General features: G+C 44.8%; 2 protein-coding genes across 2 annotated transcripts in view; one reads left to right on the forward strand and one right to left on the reverse strand.

Moving 5' to 3' along the window:
- The first annotated feature begins 1,023 nt into the window (after positions 1 to 1,023).
- Positions 1,024 to 27,636, forward strand: MVB12A (multivesicular body subunit 12A). The gene is made up of 9 exons (XM_061614481.1): positions 1,024 to 1,282; positions 8,750 to 8,848; positions 8,934 to 9,030; positions 17,766 to 17,892; positions 17,976 to 18,092; positions 19,569 to 19,678; positions 26,085 to 26,149; positions 26,479 to 26,535; positions 26,800 to 27,636. Exons 1-9 carry the CDS (start codon positions 1,214 to 1,216, stop codon positions 26,860 to 26,862), a joined length of 804 nt encoding a protein of 267 aa, XP_061470465.1. The 5' UTR covers positions 1,024 to 1,213; the 3' UTR covers positions 26,863 to 27,636.
- The window catches only part of ATP13A1 (ATPase 13A1), a 55,404-nt gene continuing 54,864 nt past the window's right edge, over positions 27,366 to 27,905 (reverse strand). Inside the window, exon 26 of the mRNA XM_061614480.1 lies at positions 27,366 to 27,782. Within this exon, the coding sequence (XP_061470464.1) occupies positions 27,672 to 27,782 (111 nt within the window). The 3' untranslated portion in view covers positions 27,366 to 27,671. The remainder of the gene's footprint in view (positions 27,783 to 27,905) is intronic.

Consider the following 27,905-nt stretch of genomic DNA (forward strand, 5'->3'; position numbering starts at 1 on the left):
ACGTGATGTTATACAATAGTTAAAGGTCATAGGCTGTTTATGGAGAGAAAATAATCCACGCCTCCAAGCGGAGGTAAAATAAAAGCGGAGACGAGAATTACGAGGGGAGCTCCGAAATTGAACTCTGGTCTCACCGTGTCTCACTGTGTCGTGATATCTACACTCGTGCATGTGCCCTACTTGAGAAAGGCCAGCTCTGTTTAAAGGGCTGTCTAGTTCCATGTCCAGTTAGAGATGAAGAAATATGAGAGGGGCCTTGAAGTTGCCCATCCACAGTTCTTGGGTTGCAGAATGAGCAGGCATACAATCTTCCCACCACTATGGTGAAATGTATTGCATTTCTATTTATATTATAGTAATTATTTCTAAAATTGCATCTATATATGAACATTAGTTTTGTCCTTTACTGTCTCTTTGTTTTGTGTGTGATGTGCAAGTGGCCACCCTGCAGTAATTGTGTATGTAATCAAGGCTACAACTACGAAGTACACTGGGGTGGTTTTTTGTTGATTAAAATGTTGACAGTCGAATTCTGCACTGAATGTTCAAATGGCTTATATTTATGTCTGTTTAAAAAATCACAAGAATTTTACTTTATATTTAAAGTACAACTATTAAGAGAAAAATAGATTGTTTTCTCTACTATTCTAAAGAAATAAAGTTATCCAAAGATAAAACTTTAAAATCCACAGCTGGTCAATACTTTTCTTATGATCAACCAAAATGTTACAAAACAGCAAGCCAGTGACATTTTGTTTGGTCCTAACGAAGGAATTAGCCGGTTCTATTTTCTTGAAGTTCTTCCTGAATGATCAACAACAGGGGTGCCTTTTTTCTTTTGATATGTACCACGGGGATAACTTTAAATCTTCCCCCTCATTTTAAAATAACCCAAAAAAAGTAAAAGAACCCAATCTCAGAGCGCCTGCGCGTTTTTCCGGACGGCTGAGAACGAACTTCTCATTGGTTGCGCGGGGACATCCAATCGGAGGAGACCCATTGTGAGCGAATAGCCAAGGAGTCTAACGTCTTCTTTTTAAAAAGGCGGGGCCGAGAGAGTCAAGTCACAGCTCAGCGACGCCGCTTCCTTTCGCGGAGGAGGAGGAGGAGGAGGGGTGTCAACTGTTGCTTTCAGCGGGAGCAGCCAGAGTTTCCGCGCGCACACTTTACTTTTAACGCCTTCGCAGGGAGCGAGAACAGAGAAGGAGGCGCCATGGCCGCTCCGCTCACCGGGCTGGGCTGGACCTCCGCCGCCAACGTGGCACCCGCTGGCTGGACTCCGGTGAGAGAACAAACTGGTCTCCCTTCCCTGGCGGAGCCCCGCCTCTGAGCGAGACCACCCTCCACCTTCTCCCTTACAAGGACGGGCGAGAGAGACTCACGTAGCAGTAGTGACAGTTTCACTCTAAGAGAGTGGGCGGGAGGTTGGCTAAATCTAATCCAAGCGAGTTTGGTTCCTGCTCTCCTGGCCGATCTCACCGTCCTTTCTCTCCTCCCCCATGATGTCGCAGCCTCCGTCACCTCCCTTTTTAAAACAGACAAATGCATGTTGTTGTTTCCTAAATGGGGTTTAAGCCCAAATTGGAAAGAGAATGAGAATATGAAACTCCCTTTACTTCCACTGAGAGACGGGAGAATCAGGCTAGTAACCAGCCTAAAAGTTCAGGGGGCGGGGGAGGGATCGGTAACAAATTATTTAGGCTCTGGATAGGTGCCTGGATGCTGTAGTGGACTGGATGAGGGCCAGTAATTGTTATTGTTGTGTGCTTTCAAGTCGATTACGACTTATGACGACCCTATGAATCAGCGACCTCCAATAGCATCTGTTACAAACCACCCTGTTCAGATCTTTTAAGTTCAGGTCTGTGGCTTCCTTGATGGAATCAATCCATCTCTTGTTTGGCCTTCCTCTTTTTCTACTCCTTTCTTTTTTCACAGCATTATTGTCTCTTCTAGTGAATCTTGTCTTCTCATGATGTGTCCAAAGTATGATAACCTCAGTTTCATCATTTTAGCTTCTAATGATAGTTCTGGTTTAATTTGCTCTAACACCCAATTATTTGTCTTTTTTTGCAGTTGATGGTATGTGCAAAGCTTTCCTCCAACACCACATTTCAAATGAGTTGATTTTTCTCTTATCCACTTTTTTCACTGTCCAACTTTCACACCCATACATAGAGATTGGGAATACCATGGTCTGAATGATCCTGACTTTAGTGTTCAGTTATACATCTTTACATTTGAGGACCTTTTCTAGTTCTCTTACAGCTTCCCTCCCCAGTCCTAGCCTTCTTCTGATTTCTTGACTATTGTCTCCATTTTGGTTAATGATTGTACCAAGGTATTGATAATCCTTGACAAGTTCAATGTCCTCATTTTCAACCTTAAATTTACATAAATCTTCTGTTGTCATTACGTTAGTCTTCTTGACGATGAGCTGTAGTCCTGCTTTTGTGCTTTCCTCTTTAACTTTCATCAGCATTCGTTTCAAATCATTACTGGTTTCTGCTAGTAGTATGGTGTCATCTGCATGCTTGAATCTTAGGAAGACGAAAGGCTCTTTGGGTAGGTGGTTCTCATGTGTGGGAGATATACAGGTTACCTGTTGTGGATGGGGTCACGCACCCTGAAGGACCAGGTCTGTAGCCTAGGGGTACTCCTGGAGTCATCTTTGTTACTGGAGACCCATGTATCCTCTGTCAAGGAGTGCCTTTTACCAGCTTTGCATGGTTGGTCAGCTACGGCCATTCCTGAACAGGGATAGCCTGACCTCTGTAGTCCATGCATTGGTAACCTTGAGGCTCGATTACTGCAATGTGCTCTGTGTGGGGCAGCCCTTGGCCCTGGTTCGGAAGCTCCAGCTGGTGCAAATGTGGCGGCCAAACTGCTGATGGGGCACATGGCTGACAACATGTGACACACTCTTAAAACATCTGCACTGGCTGCCCATTCACTACTGAGCCAGGTTCAAGGTCCTTGTATTAATGTACAAAACCCTGAACATTGTAGGAACCACCTGAACCTTTATATCCCAGCTTAATTACTGAGATCATTGGCAGGAGCAGTGTGGGTCATCCCCAGAGTTGGCAAGGCTCACGAATGAAATGGAGCCTTCAGTGTCATTGGCCCAGTTCTCTGAAATGCTTTGCCAACAGAGATTCAGCAGGCGCATTTGGTTTTTAACCTTTCAACGCCTGCTGAAAACTTTTACGTTCTGCCAAGCTTATGCAGGCAGTTAAGATGTCTTTTCAATAATTGACCTTTATGTTTACTGTATTTTAATGGTTTTTATTGTAAAGTTTTTTATTTGTTGTAAACTGCTTTGATTAAAAAAAATGAAATAGCAGTATACAAATATATTTGTAAATAAAAAAAATAGGAAAAAATTAGGTGGGGGGAATGGGGAGGGCAGAATTCCAGATTTAGAAATACATTTTTCAGTACCAGGTTAGCTATAAGGAAGAGTGCCCCTGAGCATATGCAGAATAAAGTTCCTTAAGAATGAAAGTGATTTACAAACTGCCTTCTCAAGCATTGGGGCTTAGAACGAAGAAGGTTCTGGGGCATGAGGTGTGATAGCTGGGTGTACTTTTTATTCCCTGCACCTCTGTGTTTTATAAGTTAAGCTCTGCCTCTGTCACTTTGTGTGTGACTGTTCTTTCGTCCTTTCTGCATCATTCTTCAGTTTGAAAGAACAGAGGTACACGTTCAAGATCACTCACTGATTTAACTTCAGTTTCAGCTGACAGTAATTAAATGTTCACCTTGTCCTACCTGGCTGGTTGAAATCCAGCTTGAGTAAAGATGTTCTACATTACTTCCAGAAGATGCCCAGAACTAATGGATGTGAATTATCCCTAAACTCCCTTTTAGACCATCTTACATCTTCATTAGAGTCTGAATGATTGGAAACTGTTTGATGTAGTGACATGTTAATAATAATAACTCAAACCTGGGGCCTATACTTGGTCGAGAGACCTCTAATGCGAGTCCCCTTGTTCATATTATACAAACAATATCTGGACAACCTTTCCCCCGCAACAAAAAGGGGGTTGATAAGAAGAGATTATTTATATGTTCAATTTCTTACCCACCCTAGAAGGTCCCAGGGTGAGTTACAGCAATTTAAAAATACAATTATTAAAACCAGTTTAAAACAAATTAGTCAAGAGAAGAGGGTGTGTCCCAAAAATATGTATATTAGATGTCAAAGGCTAGGGTCTTCAGCATATGATGGAAACTACATAATGGTGCCAGGTGCACCTGTATGGGGAGGGAATTCCACAACTTAGGGACTGCCATGGAGAATGCCCTCTCACAGGCCATTACTACCCCAAAGTTCTACGATGGTGGAACTACCAGGAGGACCCCCTGTGCTGATTGTAACACCCAAGAGGGTCTGTAGGGAAAAAGATGGCATTTCAGATATATGGGTTCTAAATCATTTAGGTCTTTGGACACTCACGTGAGCACCTTGATTTCAGTCGAGAAACACACTGGCAACTGGCTTAGCTGTTTTAAAACCGGAGTTATATGAGTTCTAAATGCAATCCCAGCCAGTAATCTGGTTGCTGCATTTTGGACCAGTTGAAGTTTCCAAGTCATTTACAAGGGCAACCCCATGCATTCCAGTAAACAATCTGAAACGTCTGTGTTATTTATGTGCGTGCAGTGTAAGGAGTATAGATGTGGCAGTGTCCATATAGGAGCGTTTATTACCAATTCTAAAATACATAAATACTTTAACTTGCCTTTCTTTATTGTATGCTTGTGAGGCAGGCCACTTGGAACTTCTGTTCACAGACAGAAACAGACTGGGAGTCACTTTCTTCTAGCATAGTGGCTAAGATTTAGCTGTCCAAGTTCCCAATTCAAATGTGACCCATTAACTCAGCAGTGTCATTTTAGGTAAGCCATTATCCCCTCAGCTTTCCCACCTTGAAAGGGGCCGTGATCCGACCGCTCCTGAAAAAGCCTACCCCGGACCCATTGGTTTTTGACAACTACTGACCGGTTGCAAATACCCCCTTCTTAGGGAAGGTGATTGAGAGGGTTGTGGCGCAGCACTTGCAAGTGCTCTTGGATGAAAGAGATTATCTTGACCCATCCCAGTCTGGGTTCAGGCCTGGTTATGGGACTGAATTGGCCTTGGTCGCCCTGATGGATGACCTTTATTGGGAGAAGGACACGGGGAGTGTGACCCTGTTACTCTTACTTGATCTCTCAGTGGCTTTTGATACCATTGACCATGGTATCCTTCTTGGCCGACTTCGTGAAATGGGAATCGGAGGCACTGTTTTACAGTGGTTCCAATCCTATCTCCAAGGTTGTTCTCAGAGAAGCATTGGGTGACTGTTGTTCTGCCCCTTGGCAGCTGTGCTGTGGGGTGGCGCAGGGTACCATTTTGTCCCCCATGCTGCTTAACATCTATATGAAGCCCAGATTTGGGGCTAGGTGTCAGTAGTATGGTGACGATACCCAGCTCTATTTCTCTGTAACATCTGAATCGGGAGAGGCCATGCAAGCCCTTGACCCGCTGCCTGGACTCGGTGGTGGGTTGGATGAGGGCCATTAAACTGATAAAAGACGGAGGCACTGTGGGTTGGTGGTTCCTGAGTTCAGATAATTGGTCAGTTGCCTACTTTGGATGGGGTCATACTGCTTCTGAAAGAGCAGGTCTGTAGTCTGAGGGTGCTCCTGGATCCATCTTTGTCACTAGAGGCCCAGGTGACCTCAGTGGCTAGGAGTGCCTTTTACCAGCTTCAGCTGGTGAGACAGCTGCGGACGTTTCTGGACGGGGATAGCTTGACCACTGTTGTCCACGCACTGATAACCTCCAGGCTGGATTACTGTAATGCGCTCTATGTGGGGCTACCCTTGAGGTTGGTCCGGAAGCTGCAGCTGGTGCAAAATGCAGCAGCGAGACTGCTCACTGGGACAGGGTAACACCAACATGTCACTCCACTGCTGAAAAAATTGCACTGGCTGCCTATTTGCTACCGGGCAAGGTTCAAAGTTCTAGTTTTGGTGTACAAAGCCCTATACAGCTTGGGACCAGGATACCTGAAAGATCATCTTATCCCTTATATACACGGTCAATCACTGCACTCTGCAAGTGGGGGCCTCCTGCAGATACCATCTTATCAGGAGGTCTGTTCTGCACAATATAGGAAATGGACCTTTAGTGTGGCGGCACCTACCCTGTGGAACTCCCTACCCTTAAATATTAGACTGTTATCTTTGCAGCACCTATTGAATATCTTCCTCTTTTAACAAGCCTTTTAAATTGAGACCTTATCCCAGTCTGCATCTGTGTTGGAATTGCTTTTTAATATATTTTTAAACCTTTTTTTAACAGTATGATTTTAACCCTTTTAAAAGATCTCTTCAAAGCTTTAAAAAAATTTAAAATGTTTTTTGTTTTAATGTATTTTAAAGTCTATTTTTATGATTTAAAGTGTTTTTAGTGCTTTTGTTTGCCACCCTGGGCTCCTGCTGGGAGGAAGGGCGGGATATAAATCAAATAATAAATAAATAAATCTGTAAAATGGGATGATAATAGTGGCCTGTTCTGAGAACTATTTATAATCATATATACAAAGTGCTTTGAACATGTTATGTGAATGCTAAATATTATTATTTTGGTGGGGGCATCTCAGTAAGTCCATACCTGAAGAGACCTCTTGAATGGGCATCCACTCAGTGTGACTGGACCACAGCCACCGGAATCTATACTTATAGACATGGCAACTTTAGTATACCATGTTATGTCAATGAAGTATTAAGTCATCTGCTATTTTAGGGATGCTGAGGCTCCACTATCAAATATTGTGACTCCTCTTTGTAGCGTATTTCTAAAGTACTATCTCACCTCTGCTTCCCTACTGGCTATTGCAATACCTTGAGTACAAAGAGAAGTTGAACGTAACCACAAGGTTAAACTGATGATTTTGTAGGTCAGTTGTGCCAGTTTGGTGACAGATCCCTGTCTTGGTTTCAGTTAGTCACCATCCTATATGTGTCCTTGAGCATTCCTGCACTATGTAGGTTTCACCCCATTGACTTGAAACTGGTTTGGCTACAGTGTGTCCTGGTTTGCTCATTCAGTCATTTCTTGCTTCACTGCTTCCTTGTGTCCTTAACTAGCCCAAAGATGAAAAAAGAGACCTTTGGCTGGTTTGCTTCCTGCCCTGCCCATTCCACTGTTTCCATGCTTCATCACCTGCTTGTGTCATTGTGCAGTTTAATAAATAGCACCTGTTCTGTGAGAGTGTTTCTGAGGAATATTTTCTTTAGAATGTGGAGTGGTTTTTTTAATTTTACATTTTTATTAAGTTTTCATTGATAAAAAAAATGTAAATGTACTGCCTTCAAGTCAATTCCGACTTATGGCGACCCTGTGAATAGGGTTTTCATGAGGCTGAGAGGAAGTGACTGGCCCAAGGTCACCCAGCGAGCTTCAAGGCTATGTGGGGATTTGAACCCTGGTCTCCCAGGTCGTAGTCCAACACCTAGGATGTGGGGTGGATCTTACATCTGCTTCCTTCCTGTGACTTTTTATCAAGCAAAGCAACCCTTATCTTCTCAGTGGCGAACTTCACTGGAGGTTTTCTGTATGAGAACCATCTGTTCTAAACTTAGTCTTTGAAAATATTTGAAGCAGTGGCAGAGCATATTCTTTGCATGCAAAATGTCTGAAGATCAGGTTATTTATTTATTTATTTATTTATTTATAGCAGGGGTGGGGAAAACTTTTTTGGCCTGGGGAGGGCAGATGTTCATCTCCCCCCACCCTGCAGAACAACTTTGACAGGTGGACAGGACCATCCAACTGAAGGGCAGGACGTAAGCTGCGGGCAGAAGTTCCTTTCAGATAACTCATACCTGCAGCTGAACTGAGCAGGAACCTCCCCATCAGATGATCAGCAGAGGGTTAAATCTTGCTTTCTGCAGAGAACTGGCGTACACAGCTGAACTGAGCAGAATTGAACTCTGCCCATCAGCCAATGTCATCTGATTGACAGGTGACCATGGTTTTAAAAAATGAACTTGTGGGCCACATTAGAACCCTTGGTGGGCCAATATTGGCCGTAGGACTGGAGGTTCTCCATCCTGGATTTAAAGTTGTTGTTTTTTTGCCTCTCTTCAACCAAAAAAAGCCTCCTAGAGTCCTCAAGTGCACAGTCTGTAAAGCATGGCATTAAAGGAAAAGGGACTGGGAGGAAAAAAGGAAACAGGCACTAGTTTTTTACTTAAAGTGTTTGTATCCAATATTAGTCCTACTCAGAGTAGACCCGTTGAAATGAATAAACATAGCTAACTTTGGTCCATTAATTTCACTGGGTCTCCTCTAAGTAGGACTACCCTTGAATACAACCCACAGAGTTCTCATAAGTGGTCTTTCTGGTAAGGAGGGGGAAGTAAGCTCCCTGAAACTGCTCCTTTTTTGACCAATGAGTGACGTTAGTTTGGTCTCCCTTTTGTGGTGATGATCTTCCTGGGAGATAAAGGGGTAGCCACCAGTGGCCTTAGACCTGTCTGATGGCATAGTGTGTAAGGGTGTGCTGCTTCTCCAGGTAAAATTGGGAAAGACCTGTCTGAAACCTTGGAGAGCCACTGCCAGTCCGTGTAGATAATATTGAGCTAGATGGACCATTGGCCTGATATGGTGTATTTTTCTGTGAACTGAACAGGACAGTTCTTTTCCCTCTTGCTTCATAAATGTTCCTCTCTCTCCTGTTGTCCCTAGATTACAACCACTGTGGAAGGAGCCCCTGCTAACTTTGGGAAGGGATTTGCACAGAAATCTGGTTACTACCTATGCTTTACTTCTGCTATCAACAGTGAGGTAAGGACGATGCCAGGATGGCTGAGACAGGCTGTGTGCAAGTAACTCGGTGCCAGTGGAATTTATGAATTCTGCTTCTTTTCAGAACCCCACAGGAGATGTACTACATGACGCCATAATCTTGAGTGAGAAATCACCACTGCCTTCTGGATACTCTTATGTTAAAGAATTTTTGGATCCAAGTAAGTCTGCCTGTTCATTGGGCATTTTTTTAAAAAAAATCTGTTTATAGTAACAGCTCTTCAGCAGAAACCCACTTAAAAACAACTCCCATTGGCATGCTTGTTCATAACCTGAAGCTTTTGGCCCAGCACCATATGGAACTGCAACAACTAACCTGTAGGGTTAGTTCATAACCCTTTGACATATTACTGAAATTTTGTTTTGCCCAGTTGTAACCCTGGATGCTGTTGTAAGAGTGCAGACCGCAACCTAGACCACAGCATGCAAACATAACATGAATGTAACACAGACATTACAGGATTTCTCTGGAGATAATTATAGACTTGGAACTTGCTGTAAAGGTGATGCAACTTTACCTGTTACTTTTGCTTTAATGGTAGAAAGCTGTGTTCCCAAAGAGAAGGTGGTCCTCCTTACGAAGTACATGTGACTACAGTCATTCTCTCTGCCACTCCCACCCCCAACAAGTCATTGTGGCATGGTGGAACTTTGTGCCGCCTCCATGTTTTTATTGACTGAGGTATAGTGAAACCATTTTTGAGGATTTCTTTTTGCTTCTGTGCACTGGTGAAGTTTACACAGGAGGATCAACTCCCTTTTTCACTGTTCTGCATTTTGACTGGAACAAGATAGAGCTGTGCAAGCTAGTTCAACTTTGCTTTGATACACCTGCTAAAATCTCAAACTACTTGCATCAATATAATTTTGTTTACTTAACAATATTTATATATATTGCTTAATCAGACAAACCTCTAAGCAGCTTTCTATTCCTGAATCATCCCTTAAATATATTGATCCTTTCTGCCAAGGCAGAAGGTTCTATAACATTCCTAGGCAGTTTGTTCAGTGCTTATACCTAACAAATTATTTAGTGCCATCTGTGCATGCAGTGCTTTAGCAAGAACAGATTTGTCAGATCTCTATCCCAAGAGACTTAGAATCTAAAAAGACACAGGGGAAGTAGGGGATAAATATAGGCAGGGATAAACCGGTGAAGAATGTTCATATTTGTAAACGAGATAACTGAGTAATTCCCTTAATTTATAGTGAGGAAGCGATATTACACAGCACGTTGGTGATAAGGCCAAGTTAGGTCTAAGGACTGAAGTTGTTCTTTGTGTAATAACTGAAAACATCTGATTGACTGAGACCCAGTACCTTCCTAATGGTGTGGAAATCATATATCGAACAGATGGAAAGCTTTTTAATCTCAGTAGGCTGAAAGCAATAAGTAAGGTAATGTCAACCTCTGTCGTAGAACTTCAATATGCCAATGATAATGTAGTCTCCGCACATTCAGAGAAAGATCTTCAAACTATCCTAAATGTCTTTGCAGACACATATGGAAAGCTTGGGCTCTCAATATTAAAAAAATCCAAAGTGCTTCATCAACAGGTGTGAACAAGTCCCTCTGTAGCACCATCAATCCAGCTTAGTGGTGTGATCCTGGAGACCATTGATCACTTCCCCTATCTCGGCAGCCATCTCTCTGTAAAAGCTGACATCGATGCTGAAATTCAACATCGTCTGAGCTCTGCGAGTGCCGCATTCTCCCGAATGAAGCATAGAGTGTTTGAGGATCGCGATATTCTCAGGGAGACCAAAATGCTTATTTACAAAGCCATTGTACTACCAACCTTACTGTATGCCTATGAAACATGGACCATTTATAAACGTCACTACCAATTTCTTGAAAGATTCCACCAACGCTGCCTCCGGAAAATTCTGCAAATTACTTGGGAAGACAAATGGACTAATAGCATTTTGGAAGAAGCAAAGACTACCAGTGTTGAAACAATGATCCTTCAACATCAACTTCGCTGGACCGGCCATGTTGTTTCAATGCCTGATCACCATCTTTCAAAGCAGCTACTTTATTCCCAACTTAAGGATGGAAAACGGAATATCGGTGGACAGCAAAAGAGGTTCTTAAAATGAATCTAAAAAAATTTAACATGAACATTGAGAACTGGGAAGTCTTAGCCCATGAACATCCCAAATGGAGGTCGGCTATTATCAAAGGTACTGTAGACTTTGAAGAAGCACGAATACAGGGCAAACGGGACAAACGAGCTAAGCGGAAGGCACGTCAAACAAATCCTCATCGTGACCATCTTCCATCTGGAAACCTATGTCCTCACTGTGGGAGGATGTGTGGATCCAGAATTGGCCTCCAGAATCACTTACGGACCCACTGTTAAAGATCTTATCTTGGAAGACGATCTTACCCGCCAATGATGAATGATGATGAATACCTAGTCGCTCAGCAACAATCTGGATATGATTCACAGTAGCAGATTAAATTACTACTACATGTTTACCAATGAGCAGGTGTTTCAGGGATCCTGTAACAGGCCAAGCACTGCTCTGTATTAGAGAAAGCTAAAGTTGCCTGATTTTCTGATGTTGGAAAGTTACTGTCGGGATGCGGAATTGGGGTCCCGGGGATTTAGAGTCAGAAGACGAGGGGGAGGGAAGCCCCCTGTCAGACTTGAGCGAAGGAGAAGGAGAGGAATGTCCAGAGATAGGGTTGCCCAGCAACGGAGATCCTGGGAGTGCCAGAGTCTCGGAGCCAACCTTGAAAGTTCACACGCCTCCCCCTCCGCCCGGACCTCCCCTTACGCCCATACCGGAGTCGGAATCTTCAGAAGGGGAGGGGCCGGCGCTTCCCCCCTCACTGCGTACTTGATGACGAGTGAAGAGACAAGAAAGGGGGAGGGGGAGACAGGTGGCCCCTGAGGGTGGATTGAGGCAGAGTGAAAGGCTTCGTGCCTGTTTGGGTACTACTTAAGAGTTGGGCGGGAAAGTGCACTTCGCTCTGTCAACTATCTTTCCATGTCGCAGGATCTGTAAGTCAGTGGCGCTTTATGAGAAGGTGCAGCGTTTGTGTGGATGTCACTCTAATAAAAACTGAATTGCTTTCACCCACTGGTCTGGTTCCTCAGTCTCATCCTGGACCTGACAGCTTGACAGAGCCACCTAAATCACTCTCAACGCTCTCTCCACGGGACGAGGACAAGTTGTCAAAGGGAGCGGAGGGGGGAACAAATCCCACTTCTGAGACGGAAGAAGTGAGACTCTTGAGGACTAATGTGGCTGATTTACAGACGGATGTTCAATCCTTGCTGGCAGCAGTCAAGGCGCTGAAAATGGATAATCAGGCCTTGAAAGCCACGATCGATCGGATGCGAACCGCCCCTCCAGCCGCTGCGGTAAAGGTGCCCATTGGATTACCCCCAAAGTATGTGGGACAAAGTGATCAGTTGGCAACCTTCGTGGCTCAATGTGAACTATACTTGGATGTCAGGAATGCAGAATTTCCGGGTGATGGGGCTAAAGTGGCATTCGTGATCAGCCTCCTGGAGGGAGAAGCTGCAAAGTGGGTGACTCCGTATCTGGTGAGAAAGGATGCTCTCCTAGGAAGGTACAGAGGATTCATACAAGAAATGACCGAGATGTTTCAAGACCCGCAAAGAGCGGAAACTGTAGCGCGGCAGCTAGGCGCTCTGAAACAAGAAAAAGGAACTGTTTCCGAGTATACTAATGCGTTTAAAATTTTATCCCAAGAGATTGGCTATAATGAGGCAGCCCTGATGTTCATGTACCGGAGCGGACTGAACGCGGAGATCCTGGATGAACTGGCCAGGACCGCCCCCCCCACCGACCTGCCAGAACTTATTCGGCTGTGCCTGCAGATCGATCACCGACTGGAGGGGAGACGCCTGGAGAAGAGACAGGAGGCCCCTAGATACTCTGCCTTGGCGCCTCGCAGCAAGAATCCCTCCACGTCGGGAACGACGGGTAGCGCGACCAAAGGGCGGGGGGGGCAGACCAAGGCTCTCGGAAGAAGAGAAAGAGAGACGCCGCCGAGAACGCTTATGTTTCTATTGTTCCAAACCGGGTCATATGGCCAGAGACTGTGGGCTAAAGAAGGGGAAGACGGAGCTGTCGGAAAACTAGAACACCCAGTCCACGTGAAGGCCGGTGGGCTGGGGGCAGCGTTGTACAAAGGCCCCCCGATGACCCAGCCTCCCTCCAAAGGAGTGCTGGTTCTACCTGTGCGGATTACAACTGCCAGAGGAGTGATGTTCAACTCTACTGCCTTAATCGACAGTGGAGCCTCCACCAACTTCATCGACGCAAAGCTGGCCAAGCGTTATGGCATCTCTAGCTGGACACTGGACACCCCCCTTTCCGTGGAGACCATTGACAGGAGACCCCTGAAGTCAGGGGGGGTAACGCAAGCCACGGAGGAATTGAAGCTTCAAATTCCCGGGCATGAAGAGCTCATCTCACTGTACGTGTCAGATCTTTCAAGCTTTGAGGTGATTCTGGGGATGCCCTGGCTCACCATGCACGAGCCTAAAATAAGTTGGAAAGAGGCAGTGTTGTGGTTCACATCTCAGTACTGTCAGGAGAACTGCCAACCAGAAGGAATCAAGAACACCTTAGCGGGAGCCATACAAGAGGGCACGCCAGCGATGCTCCCTCCGAAGTATGAGGAATTCCAAGATGTGTTTGACGAAAAGGAAATGGAAACCTTACCCCCCCACCGTCCTTACGACTGTACGATCGATCTTGTGCCAGGGGCCAGCATACCATCGGGAAGGATTTACTCGCTCACAGAGACTGAAAGGGTGGCTCTGAAAGAGTTCTTGGAAAAGAACCTGAAGCGAGGATTCATTCGCCCGTCACAGTCTCCGGCCGGGGCGCCTTTGTTGTTCGTGAAGAAGAAGGGGGGGGAGCTCAGGCCGTGTAATGATTACCGCGCACTGAATCAGATCACCACCCCTAACAGCTACCCACTGCCTTTAATCTCAGAGTTGCTAGATCGGCTACGTTCAGCCAAGATTTTCACGAAGTTGGACTTGTGGGGAGCCTACAATCTAATCAGAATGAAGGAGGGACATGAATGGAAAACGGGGTTCCTCACGTGTTACGGTCAATTTGAATACCTTGTCATGCCGTTCGGGCTTTCGGGAAGTCCAGGAATTTTCCAAAAATTCATGAACGATGTATTTAGAGACTTACTGGACACGTATGTAATCTGTTACTTAGATGATATCCTGGTGTTTTCGGAGAATCAAGAGGATCACAACCGACACGTAAGAACCGTGTTAAAGAGACTGAGAGAAAACCACCTGTATGCTAAGTTGGAGAAATGTGTGTTTGACCTCGAGTCTTTGGACTTCCTGGGGTATCGAATCTCAGCGGGAGGAGTGGAGATGGACCCAGGGAAAGTGAGTTGCATAAAGGACTGGGGGCAACCTGTCACGAAAAAGGATGTGCAACGGTTTCTAGGGTTTGCTAACTTCTACAGGAAATTCATCCCGGGGTTTTCCAAACTAACGGCTCCCCTGACCAACTGTTTAAGGGGAAAGAAAAAGTTCCAATGGACGGAGCACGCTACGAAGGCTTTTGAGGAGTTAAAAGAGAAATTCGCTACCGAACCCATTTTGCGCTTCGCTGATCCGAACCGTCCCTTCATAGTGGAAGCTGATGCCTCGGACTTTGCCATCGGGGGGTTTTTGCTACAAGGAGATCCGAGGGAAAGGAGTTGTACCCCTGCGCATACTTCTCTAGAAAGTTAAAGCCTGCAGAGAAGAACTACACGGTCTGGGAGAAGGAGTTACTGGCCATTAAGGACTCTTTCGAGAACTGGAGGCAGTATTTGGAGGGAGCCTCCCATCAAATTGAAGTGCGTTCCGACCACAAGAACCTGGAAAGTCTGCAAATGGCCAGGAAGCTGAACCAGAGGCAGATCAGATGGTCCCAGTTCTTCGCCAGGTTCAACTTCAGGATTACGTATCACGCCCAAGCCAAGAATCAGAGAGCCGACGCCTTGTCCAGGCAGCCGCAATTTAAGGAGAGTGAGCCCCAGGACCAGCCACAGTACGTGATCCCGCTGGAGAAATTAACACTAGGATCATGCCAACCTTCATGGGAGGAAGAGCTCAAAAGAGCGCAACGGGAAGGGACGGGCATGCAGCAGTACATTCACGAGGCAGGGCAGGATCCAGACTCAGAGGTGAATTTCTACTGGCGAGATGGGTTGTTGTGGTTTAAAACGGCCAGGGTCGTGCCAGAGGGAGACTTAAGACTTAAAATTCTATGCCAGTGCCATGACTCTGTCACTGCAGGACACTTCGGGATTTACAAAACCATTCAGAATATAGCTAAAGACTTTTGGTGGCCGAAGATGCGCTGGGACGTTGAGGACTATGTGAAATCCTGTTCGGTTTGTATGCGAGCTAAACATCAAACGGGAAAACCGGCAGGGCTGTTACAACCGTTAAAGGTCCCCAGTGAGCCTTGGAAGGACCTTTCCATGGACTTTATAACTGATCTACCAAAGTCACAAGGGATGACTGCCGTTCTAGTCGTGGTAGATCTACTTACCAAGATGGCACATTTTCTCCCTTGCCGGGGGCCCTGAGAAGCGAAAGAAACGGCCAAATTATTCATCAAGGAGGTTTACCGGTTGCATGGATTGCCCAACAGTGTAGTCTCGGACCGAGGGACTCAGTTTACGGCTAAGTTTTGGAGGGCGCTCTGGAAGCAGCTGCAGACGGAGTTAAAACTCTCGTCTGCCCATCACCCCCAGACAGACGGTCAGACGGAACGCTTGAATGCCGTTTTGGAGAAATATTTACGCTGTTACGTTTCTTACCAACAAACTGACTGGACTTCGTATTTACATTTTGCAGAGTTTGCCTACAACAACGCCTTACACTCCAGCACTCGGCAAACCCCGTTCTTCGCAAATTATGGATTTCATCCTAAAGCCTTTCCTAGCAGTTCGGAGGGAGTGTTGGTGCCCGCCGCTGAAGAATTTCTACAGGAGTTACAAGCCATCCAACAGACCCTGAAACAACAACTGGACAAAGCCAAGACGGAGTACAAGCGAGTTGCCGATTTACACCGGAGAGAAGGCCCCCCCCTTCAAGCAGGAGACCAGGTATGGTTGTCCACTCGATTCCTCCCAATGCCAGGCAAATGCAGAAAACTGCAAGATAAGAGGGTGGGGCCTTTTGAAATAGAGACTCAAATTAATCCGGTGGCGTACCGGCTGAAGTTACCTGATTCATTCAAAGTACACCCTGTGTTTCATCGATCTCTGCTCACCAAAGCAGCCCCCCCCAGTGAGTTGCGGCCAGTGGAACCTCCAGGGGCTCCAATCAGGGTAAATGAGCAGACGGAGTACGAAGTTGAGGACATCTTGGACTCCCGAATAAGACGCAAGAAATTGCAGTATTTGATCCATTGGAAAGGGTACGGGTCTGCAGATAGGAGTTGGGAAAATGAAGTTGATGTGCACGCTCCAGAGTTAGTGAAACGGTTTCATGAGTTATTTCCCCACCGTCCCAAGCCAGTTAGGGGGGGGGGCTCAGCCTGGAAGAGGGGATGATGTCGGGATGCGGAATTGGGGTCCCGGGGATTTAGAGTCAGAAGACGAGGGGGAGGGGAGCCCCCTGTCAGACTTGAGCGAAGGAGAAGGAGAGGAATGTCCAGAGATAGGGTTGCCCAGCAATGGAGATCCTGGGAGCGCCAGAGTCTCGGAGCCAACCTTGAAAGTTCACACGCCTCCCCCTCTGCCCGGACCTCCCCTTACGCCCATACCGGAGTCGGAATCTTCAGAAGGGGAGGGGCCGGCGCTTCCCCCCTCACCGCGTACTCAACGACGAGTGAAGAGACAAGAAAGGGGGAGGGGGAGACAGGTGGCCCCTGAGGGTGGATTGAGGCGGCGTGAAAGGCTTCGCGCCCGTTTGGGTACTACTTAAGAATTGGGCGGGAAAGTGCACTTCGCTCTGTCAACTATCTTTCCATGTCGCAGGATCTGTAAGTCAGTGGCGCTTTATGAGAAGGTGCAGCGTTTGTGTGGATGTCACTCTAATAAAAACTGAATTGCTTTCACCCACTGGTCTGGTTCCTCAGTCTCATCCTGGACCTGACAGTTACCCTTGGATGTTTGGCTCTTGTCCTGACTGTGAGAACATTAAACATGGAAATATCTTGTTTAGGTAATCAGTGGTCTTCTAATAAAATCGAGCTGTGACTGAAGCTTTTCCTGGCTGTGGGAAAGTAGTTGTGAACATCACTTGTTGTCATTAATATTTTTGCCTTCATTGATCAAGGGATGTTCTTTCTACAGCGGCTTCCTGTGCAGCCCATTGAGGAGTTGTGCTGCAAACATTTTACAATGACTGGCTCTGTGGTCCTTTTTGCACAAGGTGTACAAATTTGACTAGTTGAAAATATGCGTTTAGAACAGCCTGGAGCAAGAAATTCTTGGGACACCAAGGCACCAGTGTCAGTTTGTATTATTACATATTCCAACTTATCTTGTGAGGTCTAGAAATCTACTTTAAAAAGTGAGTTGGAATTCCCAAGTTTTAGAGAAAAGCCTCCCATACAAAAGTCTTGAAAGTGGTCAGTAGATTTGCCACTTAAGAGTGTCAGGTGCACACAGATGTATTGGTTTAGCTTTGACATGGAAGTGGACACAGACCAGGTTCTATAGACTAACCTGGTTGTTCTGGGCTTTTGTATAAAGCTTGTACCCATACTCATTTTCTTCTACTAGCTTGTGGTGCTGTGTACACGCTAATTCTGCTAAAATACAAAGCTGGGCCTAGTACCTTTTTTTCTTGGATTTGTAATACCATCTAATGAAGGTTCATGTTATTCTGATGTCATTTGGATGCAATCTTCCCTTCCTGCCTTCCTGCTGCAGAAACTTCCATCTCCAAGAAGAAGAGGCTATGTGTTCAGCTAATCCCGTTGGGTGCAGCAGAAACAGCCGTGTCTGACATCCTGCTGAGCAGCAAGAGCAAAGTGGTCCCAAACTACATGCGGATAGGGTGAGGCACTTTCATCTCTGTTTGTTGTTCTCATGTAGCTCTTGGAGACTAGTTTTTGTTCTAAAAGTATTCCTTCTATCTAGGGAAATGAGTGGATTTGCACTTTGGTATAGAAAGGAGCATATTCTGAAACCAAAACCCCTTCCCAAGCCACGGAATGTGAGCCTAGAAATGAAACGACTTTCATTAGAACCACAGAGGTAAGTTTTGCACATTACTGTAGATTCTGTCCAAAGTTTGTCAGAAATAAGTCAGGCAAATGTTCTATAATCCACCATGATTTCCAGTCTTCACTAGTATGTGTTCTATCCAGTATAAAGTAAAAATTATAGAACAATCCATAGGTCAATTGTTTTCACCTGGTTTCCCTCAGTCTGCAAATAGTGTAGTTCACCAATAGTGGTTGGATGATTAAGCTTTCATTCACAAAAACAAATCCACTAAATTGCCGTGCCACACTATCACCTATTGGTTAAGTCTGTTTGAGTTTTCTGCACACACATGCCAGTTTCTGGCTTTGCTGTCTGTGGGAGGCAAATTGTTGCATGCCAGGGTCCCCCGGATGAATGTGGGCTGTGGAGCAGAGTATAGCACCTCCCTGCCTCCATTAGGCTTCTGGTGCTTTGATGCAGGTAAGGATAAACCTAAATCCACAAGCCCTTTCCCCTGTTTGCATAGCACTGGCAGCAGATGAGGACTTTACTAGATCCATAATAAGGGCCATGTATGTTTTAAAAAACTGAATGGTTTTTCTTCATTTAAAAAGAAAATCTGGAATTAGAGGCCTAGTTGCTGACACATTTTAGATATTAACTGAATTTAAACTGAAAACCCTAATTTACCCATCTTGCCATTACAGCTAGAATCTTTGTCAGTGTGTCTTCTATCTCTATGTTGTGCAGCTGACTTGGTCAGACCAGTGACCCATGTAATGCAGTACTCCTTTTTAAATAGTGCCCAGATTTATGTTGGTAGAGACAGGGCTGTGATCCATTCTTTGCTTCTCATCCCACTCTTAACACATTGACTAATAATAACTGGGGGTGCTCTGTCTCTGTCCTTAAAAACTAAGTAAGGCAATTGTTCCATTTTTCAGTTATTTTGCATAGCTTCCTGCAATTGCCGTGTTGTATTTTTAACTGTATCTGCATATTTCAGAAAGTTGATGGTTTTCATAAAGGCATGTTATAGTACCTGTAAAGAGAATTTGAGATAGATAGGTGGAAGCTGATTGGACTGGCACCCGCAAGTTAAGGCAAAGTTATGTTTCTCTCACACACCGGGGCCGTCTGCAGACACAGCCTTTCGTGGTGCTAGCCAGCCGGAGCTGATGACCCCCGCCCTCCCCGACGGCAAGGGGCAGAATCTTGATTATGACAGGCTGTTCTTTGAAGAAGTTCCATGTATCTCCAAGGCTTAGCATAACTGAGGATAAACCCATTATCTCCTCCTTAGCTCTGGTTGTGGGCACATCCTGTCATGCTCAGTGTGAGTGAATCTTGCCACAATAAAAGTGTAGCCATCTGCTGTCTGCATTAAGTTTAAAACATGCGAGCAGGGATTCTGAGTAATTCAGATTGCATACCAGACAGCAGAAATTGTGTGGCGCTCATAAATGGCTTGTAATTCACTATTAGATCTTGCTAAAATCAAACTTCTCAATTTAATTCTTGCAGTGTAGACCTTCCATCAGAAAAGCCCATGGCTCTATCTGGCCCTAAAAGGCAAGCTACCCTTAAGCGACATGAGTCCATCTATGAAAGTTCGAACGTCTATGGCATCTCAGGTAGGTATCCAAAATTCTAGGAGTTGAGGGAATAAAAGTTGGTTATGTTAGTTTTGTGTGTGTTGCTTTTTCCTTGATACTTCTCATACTACTTTGCTTCTGAGCAAAGATTGTACTTTTAAAATACTCTCAGTACTGTCTCATTCCATCACCTTTTCTACAAACCTTTGGGCAGCCCTTGGTTTCATAGGAAAACAGCAGAACAGCAGTGCTATATAAAGAAGGGCGTGGTAAAAGTTTTCTTTTCCTTTTTACCTAAAAAATCTGTATGTGCCTGTGATGTTCCTATATTAATGTATATATGGTAAGTGTTGTTGTTTTAGAAGATACATGGTAAGTGGAGTGAAAGAGGGGGAGTGAATGGGCAGTAGAATGCGAGATGATTGGCTGAGTGTTTAAAAATGGCTGAATGTATAAAAGGAAGAGTGAGAGTGGAATCTGGGAGGGGAGAAGAGAAAGAGTGGATTGCTTGGTGGGGTTTAGAGAGTTGTTTACCAGGAGGAAGGTGGAGTTCGGATTAGTATTAAAACCATATGCTTATGTGCCTTAAGAAGAAATCTTGTTAATCTTGTTAGCTTTGTTATCTTTAATTAAATACTTAATTTGGTTTACCAAAGGCCTGATCCTTGGCTGGGGTTTCACAGACCAGAAGGGAGGGTAAGGTAATGACCAAGGCTGAAGGGGAACTGTAACAAATGGTGGCAGCGGTGAAGAGAATAACAATACCAGTATTCAGAGTCTCTGGGAATACTAGTATTGGGACGTTACTGGTGGTTGCCTAGCAGGGGGATCTGTTGAGATCTGTGCTAGAGCAGATAGGTAAACCATAAGAGAGTGCGGTCCGGACTGGTGGAGTCCCTGGTGGTGCCTAGAGACAGGCAGTAACCACGAGCAGGTAGGAACCTGACAGGGAGAGCCAGGGAAGGACGCACCACACGTGGTGTCAGTAGCGGTGGGATACGAACAACAGAGAATCCAGATACGAATACTAGAGAATCCAGAACAGTGGTGTGGCAAACAGAAATAACAAAACAAGATTTCTTGTGAGAGTGACTGGCAAAGAGTGTGTGGCAAAGAGTGAGTGAACTCAAACACCATGGCTGAATACATAAAAATGAAAAGAGAGGAGCTGGTGGAGAAGTGCATAACATTCAATTTACCTCACGAGGATGAATTGAGGGTAGCACTTATAGGATTTGCTACTGCCCAGCAAAAACAACCTGTCAGGGAAGAGACCCCAGAAGGATATTTAAGCAATCCCGCTTATATAGAGTACTTGAGAGAGAAGTTAAGATGGGAGACTGAGGAAAAAGACAAGCAGAGGGAGTTGGAAGCTGAGAGATTGAAGATGGAAGCTGAGAGATTGAGGATGGAAGGTGCAGAGAAGGAAAAACAGAGGGAGTTGGAAATTGAGAGAATGAGATTGGGGTTTGAGCAGAGGGAGAAGCAACGAGCATTGGATGCTGAATTACAAGTAGAAAAGTTAAAATTTGATAGAGAGAAATTTCACTCTGAGGAGACAAGGAAAGACAGAGATGGAGCAAAAATAAAAATTACTCCAAAGGACTTTGCTGTCTATGAGCCTGGTCAAGATCCTCAAATTTATCTCGGCACCTTTGAAAAAGCAGCTCAGTTGTGGGGGCTACCTGAAGATAAATACATGCAGTATTAATCAAACCTGATTAAAGGGGAATTGGCTGAGATATACCAATATTTCCCCTCAGACAGGCCTGTCACCTATGCTGAATTCAAAGAAGCAGTGTTTAAAAGATTCAGACTGGGGCCTGATTATTTTAGAAAGCTTTTCAGAAACTGCCAGATACAGACAGGGAGGTCTTTTGTGGAACTGGGAGCAAAGTTGATGGATATATTTGGAAAGTGGATGAGTAGTGCCAAAGCTCAGTCAGTGGAAGAGGTGAAAAGCCTCATGATACTGGATCAATTATACCATCAGTTACCACCAGAAATAAGGCTCCTGGTCAAAGACCGTTCCCCTACATCTGTGCAGGAGGCCGCAGAGATGGCGGATCACTTCGCCTCCAATAGAACTGGCTGGGTGGGGAAAACATCAAGAGAGTTTAAACCCAGACCATATAGTGCTGGCAGAAGGGATGTGGTACCACAGCGAGTGAGTCCTCCATTAAAATCTGAAGGGCACAGGACACCCCAGAGTGGATCTGTGTACCCTAAAAGTGAGGAGAAATTATGCTACAAATGTGGTAGACCGGGGCACCTACGTTTTCAATGTGAGGTTGCCAACCCCATTAGTAATCCTGCTCAGACAAGGGCAGTGAAAACAGAGCCCAAGGCTTTAGAAGCAGCGAAAAAGGTTCAGTTTTGCCAGATAAACTGGACAGAAGTAACAGACCTGGATTCAAGTCTGAGAGAGGAAGTGAGTGTACAAGGGGCAACTTATTGGGCATTGCTTGACACTGGTGCCGCTCAGACGTTACTGAGGCCAGATTTAATAAAATCTGAAGAAATATTACCTCAGGAAACAGTGACTATCCAAGGAGTGAGGGGTCAGCCAGAGAGTTTGCCTGTGGCCCTAGTGAAAATGGAATGGAGAGGCGGAAAGGGCCAATATAAAGTTGGTATTAATGCCCAGCAACAAGAACCAGTAATACTGGGAAGAGATGTTATGGGGGCACAGGGGAAAATATATGTAGTGACCAGACAGCAAATTGGCAGAGAAAAAGAAGCCATATTAAGGGGGGCTGAAACCAACAGGGTGGAATCTGTTAACCAGCCTCAGGTCACCATAGCAACCACTAGCAGGCCTGCTGAAGAAGACAAACTGTATCAAGTGGTCTCTGGGGAAGAAGCAGAGCAATTCAGGGAAGAGCTGCATAAAGATATAAGTCTGAAGCAGATAAAGGAACAAGCGCTGACCCAACAGATTCCTTTCACTGACAAACTGAGGAATCAAGTTGTGTGTGAGAATGGGATTTTATATAGACTGTGGATGCCTGCTGAGAGAAAGGATGAATGTGAACCAGTGAAGCAATTGATAGTACCTAGCAAATACAGAACCAGATTGCTAGAGGTAGCCCACGATGTCCCATGTGCAGGACATCTTGGAATAAAAAAGACCAAGAGGAGATTGGCTGCACATTATTATTGGCCAAATATCTCCAAGGATGTAAAACAACATTGTCTATCTTGTGGAATATGCCAAAAGGTGGGAAAGAGTGGAGTAAAGACCAAGGCACCCTTAAAGCCCCTTCCTATAATTGGACAACCCTTTTATAGAGTGGGAATAGATTTGGTGGGCCCTTTCTCCAAACCCACAAGGCATGGCAAGAAATATCTAGTGGTGGTGGTGGATTTTGCCACCAGGTACCCAGACGCAGAAGCACTGAGATCTGTAGAAGCCCCTGTAGTGGCAGAGGCTTTATTAAAAATCTTTATGAGGCTGGGTTTCCCTCATGAAGTGCTGACAGATCAAGGCAGTGTATTCATGGGAGAAGTGATGCAATGTATGCGGAAATGTTGTGGTCTAAAACATCTAAAGACCACTACTTACCATCCCGCCACTAATGGGCTAACTGAGAGATTCAATGGAGTTTTGAAGGGCATGATCAGAAGCTATGTTCAAGATCACCCACAAGACTGGGATGAACGGTTGGGATGCTTCTTATTTGCATACAGAGAAGTCCCTCAGGAGTCAACAGGCTTCTCACCTTTTGAACTCATGTTCACTAGAAAAGTGAGGGGACCTTTGGAACTGCTAAAAAATTCATGGGAAGGAACTCTGGGAGAGTACAAAACTTCTGTAGTAGATTTTGTATTGGAATTCCGCAATAAATTAACATCAATGATGGAAGTAGTGAAAGAGAATTTGAGTCATGCACAGGAGAAGCAAAGTTACTGGTATGACAGAACAGCCAGAGAACGTGTGTATGATGTGGGAGATATGGTTATGGCGTTCATACCCAGGAAACATGACAAATTACAGGCTAACTGGGAAGGACCATATACCATCAGAGAAAGGCTTGACACAGTGACATATGTAATCACCACAGACCAATTAAACAAAAGCAAAGTGGTTCATGTAAATATGTTAAAGCCTTACCATACCAGGGATGCAAAGGTGTTGCAAGTTACCTTATTCCCTGAGGGAAGTGGGCCTGAACTTCCAGATTTGGTACAGGAAAGCAAAGACAAAGGAGGGGTAGATCAAGTGGAATGGTCAGAGGAGGTGAAGGAGGAAGTAAAAGAGGAGATTCTGAGAGTTTTGAAAACCTATAGGAATCTCTTTAGCAACAAACCTGGCCGAACCAGTATAGTTATACATTCCATTGATACTGGAGATCATGCCCCAATCAGATCTGTTCCGTACCGTGTGAATGGGAAAGTTTTGAATGAGATCAAAAAGGAGGTGGAAGAGATGCTGGAATTAGGAGTGATCAGGGAATCCATCAGTCCCTGGGCCTCAAGTATTGTCCTGGTTCCAAAAAAAGATGGAACGACAAGGTTTTGCATTGATTATCGGCTAATCAATAAAATTACTGTCCCAGATGCGTATCCTATGCCTAGGGTAGACGCTATGTTAGAGTTATTGGGGGCAGCAACCATTATCTCTACACTAGATCTCTGTAAAGGATTTTGGCAAATGGAACTAGACGAGCAATCCAGAGCCAAAACTGCCTTCAGTACACCAGATGGGTTATATGAGTTTGTGACCTTACCCATGGGACTAAGGAACTCACCAAGTTCATTTCAGAGGCTAATCAATACTGTGTTGCGAGGCATGTCAGATTTTGCAGTGGCCTATATTGATGACATGGCCATTTTTAGCAAGTCGGTGCCTGAGCATGTCCAACACCTGACAACAGTATTGGAGGCCTTAAGAAAAGCAGGCCTCACAATAAAAGCTAAGAAATGCCAGTTTGGACTAAAGGAAGTAATCTATTTAGGACATAAGGTGGGGAGTGGGAAAATCACCCCCTTATGGAGCAAGGTGGAGGCAATACAAGCGTGGCCGATCCCCTTAACCAAAAAACAAGTAAGGGCATTTCTGGGTGTGGCTGGATTTTATAGGAAGTTTGTGAGAAATTTTGGGGAAATAGCAACCCCCTTGCATGAATTGACCAAGAAGAAGTGTTCTGAGCGTGTGGTATGGACGGATGAATGTCAGAAGGCTTTTGATCTACTGAAGCAAGCCTTGTGCCAAGGACCCATATTAATAGCACCAGACTATGAGAAACCATTCATCGTGGCTACAGATGCGTCGGACCTCGCGCTGGGAGTCGTCTTGCTACAGGAGAGAGAAGGCACCAGACATCCAGTGGCGTACCTGAGTCGCAAGCTGACGCCGAGGGAGAAAAACTATTCGTCGGTCCAGAAGGAGTGCCTAGCGGTCGTGTGGGGACTGAACAAGTTGCGCCCATACGTGTGGGGACGAAGATTCACAGTGACTACGGATCATCGGGCCTTGTTATGGTTGCAGACTATGAAAAACCATAACACTATGCTGCAGAGGTGGTCCTGGGCCCTACAGGACTATCAAGTGGACTTCCAGTTCATAAAAGGCAAGGACAATGTACTGGCCGATGGACTTTACAGGCAAGTGGCTGGGACTGCAGTGATGTGACCAGACAGAGGAACAAAGAAAGACATTTTCCCCATAGAGACTTTTATTTGTTAACGCGACGTATAAATCCTGGAACAGGAATAATACTCTGCCGTTGTTTAAGGGGGGGGAAATGTGATGTTCCTATATTAATGTATATATGGTAAGTGTTGTTGTTTTAGAAGATACATGGTAAGTGGAGTGAAAGAGGGGGAGTGAATGGGCAGTAGAATGCGAGATGATTGGCTGAGTGTTTAAAATGGCTGAATGTATAAAAGGAAGAGTGAGAGTGGAATCTGGGAGGGGAGAAGAGAAAGAGTGGATTGCTTGGTGGGGTTTAGAGAGTTGTTTACCAGGAGGGAGGTGGAGTTCGGATTAGTATTGAGTAAAACCATATGCTTATGTGCCTTAAGAAGAAATCTTGTTAATCTTGTTAGCTTTGTTATCTTTAATAAATACTTAATTTGGTTTACCAAAGGCCTGATCCTTGGCTGGGGTTTCACAGACCAGAAGGGAGGGTAAGGTAATGACCAAGGCTGAAGGGGAACTGTAACAAATGGTGGCAGCGGTGAAGAGAATAACAATACCAGTATTCAGAGTCTCTGGGAATACTAGTATTGGGACGTTACTGGTGGTTGCCTAGCAGGGGGACCTGTTGAGATCTGTGCTAGAGCGGATAGGTAAACCATAAGAGAGTGCGGTCCGGACTGGTGGAGTCCCTGGTGGTGCCTAGAGACAGGCAGTAACCACGAGCAGGTAGGAACCTGACAGGGAGAGCCAGGGAAGGATGCACCACAGTGCCCATCTGAATAACTTTTCTCTCCCTCTTAGCCATGGATGGAGTCCCCTTCACTCTGCACCCCAAGTTTGAGAGCAGCATCACTAACGGCAATAATGTAAGAATTCTTCTCAATTCCAAGAGTACTGTCAGTATCAATCAATCAGATCCATAGACCAGAATTGCAGATCTACCTTTAGCCATAGAATTACTTAGCTGCCTTTGAGGGAGGTTGGGTGGAGGTTACCAGTTGACAGGTGTCTAGTTCAATTAGATGCAGCTGTTGCTAATCAGAATTTGTTTTCCAGAGAGAATGGTGGTGGATCCACTTCAGGAAAAGTTTTTAGTTGTGGCACTATTGATTTTGATGTGAAGAGTTTTTTGGGAAATTAAAGTATGATGGGGATAAGTAAGAATCATTGTTCTTTTTTGCTTTTTATTTTCTAGGCCTATTCTTTCTTTAAAAACTTGCATATCAAATCTGTTGCTGATATTGAGAAAGAGGTAAGTAACATTGCAGACTAGTTAGTGTATTTATTAATCTGCCTTAGAAAAAGTTGGGAGACCATTAGCCCATTTCGCCCAGTGCTGACTGGCAGTGCCTCTCAGGCACAGGGATCAGTCTTTCTAAATGATGCTACCTGGAACCCATTAACTAAAGATGGAATTGGTGGAGGACGTTCTGCATGTAAAGCAGGTGCATGCTCTCTACTGTACCAAACTATGTGATGCTGCTTCTTCATAAAGGCTGTTTTGTTTTGCTTTCAGTACAACTATGGTTTTGTAGTAGAAAGAACAGCAGCTGCCAGACTCCCACCCAGCATCTCGTAGCACCAGCAACTTCTTCGTGTGCATTTTTGCTATCAAAGCTCTTACCTGGACTGTCCGTTAACTCTATGGGTGCACTCTTAAAAAGGAACGAGCTACCTAGGGCACTACTATAATACCTGAAGATTGTAAATATAATCTTGCCTCTTAGCTGCTAACACACTTTCCTATATGGTAGTGCCTGTTATTCAAAGTCAAACTTCTGTGCAGTATACTGTTTCTAGCATAGGCGTTTCATTTTCTTTGCACAGAACAGACTTGTTTTATGGGTAACACTATTTCTATATTGATGGCTTTTCTGCATATACAGCTAGTATATAGACAAGAAGTATGACTTTCCTAGAAATACAAAACAAATTTTAACTGACAATGCAGTGAGAAGACTTCCAGCATCAGGATAAGATTTGTTCCACTTCAAGGCCAGTCCCCTCTGATACAGGATTTGACACCTTCCTCAAGACTCAATAGAAAAGGACTTTGACACAAAAAACAAAACATCAGCCATATTTCAAAATGCACTGATTGCCATTTAATTACCAAATCCCATGACCACTTTTTGAGGAGTGTAGGGGTACTAGTATAAAAGTCAACAGATGCTGTCATGTTTGGAAAACATGAAAGTTAGTGTACCATTCCCCCTCCCCACCTAGCCTTCGTTGTGGTTTCCAAAACGGCACAATATGGAAGTCACCTGCCAGTACCAAACTGGAATAAGAGAGGACTGTCCACTGTCAAAAGAATAAATATTCTTCCTGCAATGCTGGGTAGTGGCCAGTTCCTTGTTTGTCCTTTATTTTGGCCAGGGATTCATCTCAGGAAGGCACTTTGAGCTTTGTGCTGCCCAGAAGGAACTGTAGGATTCTGTCTACAAGTAGGGCAATGAAGAAGTTGGCCAGAAGAACTTGAGTGATCACTAGTTTGAACTGAAACAGAAGGACAAAATCATGAGAGTGTGCATGCTTCATTCGCTACTGGTCAAGAATAACCTGTCTTATAGAGCTGAAATGTAATTGTGCTAAGAAACCTTCCTAACACTCATACGGTGA

This window comes from Rhineura floridana, chromosome 3, assembly GCF_030035675.1.
Source record: "Rhineura floridana isolate rRhiFlo1 chromosome 3, rRhiFlo1.hap2, whole genome shotgun sequence".
In the NCBI taxonomy this organism is placed as follows: Eukaryota; Metazoa; Chordata; class Lepidosauria; order Squamata; family Rhineuridae; genus Rhineura; species Rhineura floridana.